The sequence below is a fragment of the Lygodium microphyllum genome, chromosome 12 (assembly GCF_053477565.2).
Source record: "Lygodium microphyllum isolate KBCC chromosome 12, Lygodium_microphyllum_v1.1.10, whole genome shotgun sequence".
NCBI classification, from domain to species: Eukaryota; Viridiplantae; Streptophyta; class Polypodiopsida; order Schizaeales; family Lygodiaceae; genus Lygodium; species Lygodium microphyllum.
The window spans coordinates 77,370,142-77,375,732 of record NC_141146.1 but is presented as its reverse complement, the minus strand read 5'-3'; the positions used below and the strand labels follow the sequence as shown (position 1 = coordinate 77,375,732).

The window sequence follows — 5,591 nt, the reverse complement described above, 5'->3', positions numbered from 1 at the left end:
TTGGGTCACCTTTACTCCTCTACTCGCATCGGCTCTTCAATGTGCCACTAGCAACTCCTATGTTTAATGTCGCTGCTACCTTTAACAATATCATGATCTTTGGGCATATTTGACCTAATTGAAGTCTCTTGATACATCTTAGTGCTCCATGAATGCGTAGATTTAACCATACTCTTCCTCTCCCCCTTGTAGGGTTTGTTCCTCCTTTGTGTGGGCAGTAGCTACATATCCTAATCCACATTCTTCTCTATCATTAATTCTCAAGTGCCCTTCATTAGTGCACCTGCTTTCTCCTAAGTTTCCCTAGTAAAGGTTGGTATTTGGTTTTGGCTAGATGTTTTTGAGGTGCCCTAACCACCATGAATGGATCACATAGACAATGAACTTGGCCCAAGCTTTGAATCAATAGCTCATTAGATGAACAATATTAATTGTAACACACATTATTGGGCTTGCTTACACATATTTAGAGCAATTCAAATCTAGCCTATGAAACAAGTGAGGAAAAGTTATCCAACATCAATGACTTACAAGACCCATGAGTGTCACTTGAATTGCAAGGAGCATTGAGAAAAATAGCTCGCATACTAGCATGCTTAATGGTGAAGAAATGTTTTAGACTACCACCTTTTTTTTTTTTTGGCTCTTCCAGTTAAAAACCTTAAAAGGCTTCGATCTCTTTTTGGGCTTATGATTTGTATTTAGGCCCTAAGGTCATGCCACACAAGACAAACTAGACTTTTGTTCTATTCTTTCATAGATGAGGAGAATGGATCTTAGTACTCTTAGTCACATGAGGCTTTTGTCTAGTATTTAATTCCTTAGATACGCAACATACGGTAGACATCGATGTTCTCACTACATTTTAAAAATTAAGAACCATCGAAACAATAGCCGCAAGGCTTCCCGTTTTGTGTTTAATTACTCACACTTGTATATTAGGGAAACCTCCCGTAGTCACATGGGGCATGTCACTTGTGTAGGTCTTTTTTACATTGGAAATTCCCCTTACGAATGTAGTCACATGCCGCATGTCACTTGTGTAGGTTTTTTTTACATTGGAAACTCCTCTTACGAATGTGGGGATGGTGCCAACAACTGATCTTCGAAAGCCCACTACGTTTAAAACATCAAGAACCATCCGAGTAATACGGGAAACCCCCCTAGATCACATTAGGCTTTCCGTCTTTTGTTCATTTCCTTAAACATTTATATTTAGGGGAAACCTCCCTTACTCACATTTATATTTAGGGGAAACCTCCCTTACTCACATGGGGCATATCACTTTTGTAGGACTCTTTTATACTGGAAACTCCCCTTACAAGTGTGGAAACCCCCCAACCCTCTGATAAGGGTCACATGGGCCTTCCATGTGTGTAGAACTCCTAGACACATGGGGCAAGTGAATTGTAGGAAACCCCCCTCGGTTACTCGCACTGGACCTTTCGATTGTCTACAGAACTGCTTGGCCTTTCTGTTGTCCTTTAGGAGACTTCCATGAATGGTGACTGAAGGACTAAAGGAGCTTGTGCTGTGCAAGAAGAAGAGTTTGTTTGAGCGAGCAGCTTCCACCCAATGCGTTTCCTCGTCCTGTCATGGCCTATCAGGTACCTCTCCTGTCCCAATTCTATCAGTAGAGTCTGCTCTGAGGCAGTGCTTGTCAAGAGAGTGCATGAGCAGCACCATTCATCTTGTAGCAGGTTGATCTTTGTCATGGCTGGGAACAAAGACAGAATCTTGTTCTCTAGCTTAGAAATCAAAGACTTCAACAAATCATCAAAGCTGTGCTTGCTTACACCGTTTCTGTGGATCTCCCTCAAAGCAGGACAATCAGAAACAGGAGGCACTGTACATAAAGAGTCTTTGGATTGAAGTTGCAAGGATGCATTTTGCGGTCGACTATGCGGCTTAGAAACAGAATTTGGGCATGGCTCTGAGCCTTTATCAGGATCAGGAATAGCTGATGCCCTAGCAGAGGAGGCCAAGACTGAAAGGCCATTGGAAGATGACATTGTAGACAATAGAGCAGAGGCAAAATCTGAAAGATCAACAGCTGCACTTTCAGTTCCTGTTGAAGCAGCCAGTGTGTCTTGGTCCTGATGGTGTGAAATTGCCTCTGCCTCTGGCACATTTGTGGTGGCAAACGATGTGTGCTGGATCCACGGGTGCTCTGCAAGAAAAGTTTTGGACACAGCAAATCAGTGAGGATGCACCAACACATAACATCAAAGAGTGTTTGAGAGCATCACTTACATCCATGAGAAGTTTTAGACGAAATTCCCACTACGATTCCACCATTGTGAATTACAACAACATCATGAGCTTTTGTGAAGAAGCTAGGGTGCGGTTCGGGGCAGGCAGCTGCCAGCCCCACTAGGTATGTAGCACCTCTCCAGCAGAAGCTCAGAATGTTGGAACAATATAGGGAATTACAAGGGAAAAGACCCCTTTTTCCACATGGGAAAATGTCAAAAACTTCTTGTGTTCGCACACAAACATCACTTACTCCACAGAAACAAAAACTTCGTGTTCACACACAAACATCACTTACTCGACAGAAACACTTCTCTTACCTAACACTTTGCTAGGCGTGAACCTCGCATTTGCATCTGAGCAGAGCATTCTGACAATGAGATCCTTTGCAGAAGGGGAGATATTGTTCCATGGTTTCGAGACCATGTCTGGCTTCCCCTCCTTGATAGCTTTAAAGATGCCCTCATCTGTTTCAGCCCAAAAGGGAGGCACCCCACTTAGCAGAATATACAGAATGACACCTGCACTCCACACATCAACTTCCTCACCGTACTGTTGGCATTCTTGTAGCACCTCAGGAGCCATGTAATAGGCACTTCCGGCCATGCCTGAGAACTTCTGACCTGTGAATGGGAGGCCAAACTTTAGCTGACAGATGACAAATGCAAATTATTCCCAACAGAACTGTAAAAAGGAAACAGTATTTCCAAGAGAACCATGATTCTCTTTTAGTAAGGCCTTCAAACATTAGTATTGCCCACCACCATGTCAATGCAAGACGAAAGGACTACTGCCAAGCACCATCTCAATGCAACACTAAAAGGGACATACTATTGCCAAGCACCATCTCCACGCAAGACAAACAATCTATAGCCAAGCACCATCTCAATCCAAGACAAAAAGAGACCTATATTGAAGAAATAAGAAGAGAACTGTTTTATCTTTCCAAAATTCTGATGCTAAGCACCATCTCATCAGCACTGGACTGTGTCCGGTTTCCCTGGAGCTCTGTCCCCAAGACTAATATCACATATACCTCCCATGCTGACCAGTCAGGCCAAGGACCTTGGGTTCAGTACTGGGCAACACTCATGACCGACTCAGTTTTTAAGGGTTGGGCATGTTCTGAGCATTATAGACGCCATTGGGCAAAAACCCCCTGAATGATAAGCTTATGCTTTATGCCTAAGATGATAAGGTGTCTGAAGATCCTCAAGGCCCTGGTTTGTCAGGCCTTGACGAGATGATGATCAGGAAAGAATCCTCCATTGACAGCTTGTGGACCAAAGGGTCTCACAAAGGCACAGTTTGATCAAGTTCATTCATACATGTGCAGAGGGAAGTAAGGCCTTACATCCATACCTGGTGTGAAACACAAAGCCTGGCCAAAATCTGCAAGCTTGATGGCAGAAGAGGAATAAGCACCATTTTCCAATAGCAGAATGTTCTCAGGCTTCAAGTCCCTATGCATCACTCCTTTGCCATGGCAGTACAGCACAGTCTCCATCAATCTCTTCATCACATCAGCAGCCTCTTCCTCCCCAAAGCAGCCTTTCTGCTCCAGCCTCCCAAAGAGCTCCCCTCCCTTGCAGAGCTCCATGATGATGTGTACATAATTGTTGTCCTCCACAACCTCGTGCAATTGGACGATGTTCGGATGGTCCGAGAGCAACTGCATGGTCTGCACCTCGGCCACGACAGCAGCAACCTCCTTCTGAGAGAACAGGCGGAGCTTGGAGATGGATTTGCAGGCGAATTCAAAGCTGGAGGATTTCTCGATGCAGCGGCGGATGACACCAAACTGGCCGCGGCCAATCTTGGGGCCGAGGCGGTAGAGGGAGAGGAGGTCACAGGGCGTGGGGAAGGGCAGGATGAGGGGGGATGGGGGGAGGATGCGGAAGGGGGGGGATCTGGGTCTCTTGGACGGGAGATAGGGATGAGCCTTGTCGGAAGAGCATGAAGAAGATGATGATGATGATGGTAGTGATGATGATGATGATGAAGCAGAGGAAGATGAAGAGGGAGAGCAAGGGGGAGAAGCTATGGAGGGGGAGGTGAGGCAATTCCCCATTTTGGCAGTGAGTGTTTGCTCCTACTCTTCCTTCTCGTCGTCGTCGTCCTCTTCTTCTTGTTCTTCTTCTGTTTTATGCGTGTCTCCTTCTCTGCTAATGTCTCTGTTCTTTCTTCTTCTTCTTTCTTTCTGTCTTTCGTATGTCTTGGTTCTCCAGAAGTTAAGCGTTAACATCAACCCATTATCCAGTACGTGTTGTTGCTGGCTACCCTGTGCAGCAGGGTAGTGGGTGTTGAGCAGAGAAATGGTCTCGATCAGAGACCTCCTTTCTCTCCGTCATCAGTGATCAGTTCCATCAGAGAGGCCTACATACTACATAGATCGGCAGAGACTGCTTTTCATGCGAGCAAACTGGTTCTGGGTCCCTCCCGAGTCCCACCGTCCACAGTCCAGACTCGTCACTCCATAGTCGATGTTTTTACGCACGTGCCGTTTTCACGCGTGTGCTGCTGTAGTATAGTTTAGGCCCGTTTCACACTTGGGCAGCAGGCGGAAAAGTATGGTTTTGTAAAGTGGATGTATGGTAAAGATTCAGCATGTCTGTCTATCTATATCTATATTATATTATTACTAGTGCAATCTCATTTTGCATGTCGCGAAGCGGAGCAATAGCGAAGCGAACTATCATAAAGTAACTTCGTTATCCTTGAGTGTAAAAATACCTTATAATTCACTTCCATTGCACAATCATAACATGAATACATATTCTTCTTTTGCGTTCTCGAGTGTAAGAGATCACATGCATGCTCACTATTTTCTCTCTTTTTTAAATCTATCTCACTATTTGTTGCCAATCTCTGTCTCTCCCTACCCATTTTCACACATCTCCTCTTCGTGAATTTTCTCACATTTTTATTACCTCTCTCTTTTTTATCTATATCCTCTCTCCCCTCCTTTCCATCTCTCCCTCCCTCACCTTGTTTATCCTCTCCTCTATTTGTGACCCCTCACACCATTTTTGCATCTCTCTCTCTCTCTCTCTCTCTCTCTCTCGTGCGCATGCACAAAAGGATAGACATGCATTTACATTTAGGTGTATAGAGACTCATATATGTATACGATACCTTTTATTATGCACCAGACTTGTAAACTTTACCCATATTTACTTTGCATGTTATAATTAGAAATAACATTGCACCTGACCACAAACAAAAGATATATGAAATGCATATTTTGTATCCTTGAGTGTAAGAAATCACATGCTTGCTCACTATCTTCTCTCTATCTTGAATCTCTCTTACTATTTTTTGTCTCTCTCCCTATCCCT

The 5,591-nt window shown here is 44.3% G+C and overlaps 1 protein-coding gene across 3 annotated transcripts; it reads right to left on the bottom strand.

Annotated features, from left to right (window-relative positions):
- Nucleotides 1-886: 886 nt before the first annotated feature.
- Nucleotides 887-4,645, bottom strand: LOC148027940 (calcium-dependent protein kinase 2-like). Of its 3 annotated transcripts, XM_087689634.1 has the most exons (5): nt 3,616-4,645; nt 2,802-2,876; nt 2,574-2,720; nt 1,259-2,170; nt 887-1,226 (listed from the first exon to the last, which is right to left on the bottom strand). In XM_087689634.1, exons 1-4 carry the CDS (start codon nt 4,322-4,324, stop codon nt 1,485-1,487), a joined length of 1,617 nt encoding a protein of 538 aa, XP_087545760.1. In that variant the 5' UTR covers nt 4,325-4,645; the 3' UTR covers nt 887-1,226; nt 1,259-1,484. The 3 variants fall into 3 exon arrangements, with proteins under 3 accessions (XP_087545760.1, XP_087545759.1, XP_087545758.1); XM_087689632.1 differs by having other exon boundaries at nt 891-1,226; nt 2,574-2,876; nt 3,616-4,644; XM_087689633.1 differs by having other exon boundaries at nt 890-2,170; nt 2,574-2,876; nt 3,616-4,644.
- Nucleotides 4,646-5,591: the final 946 nt, after the last annotated feature.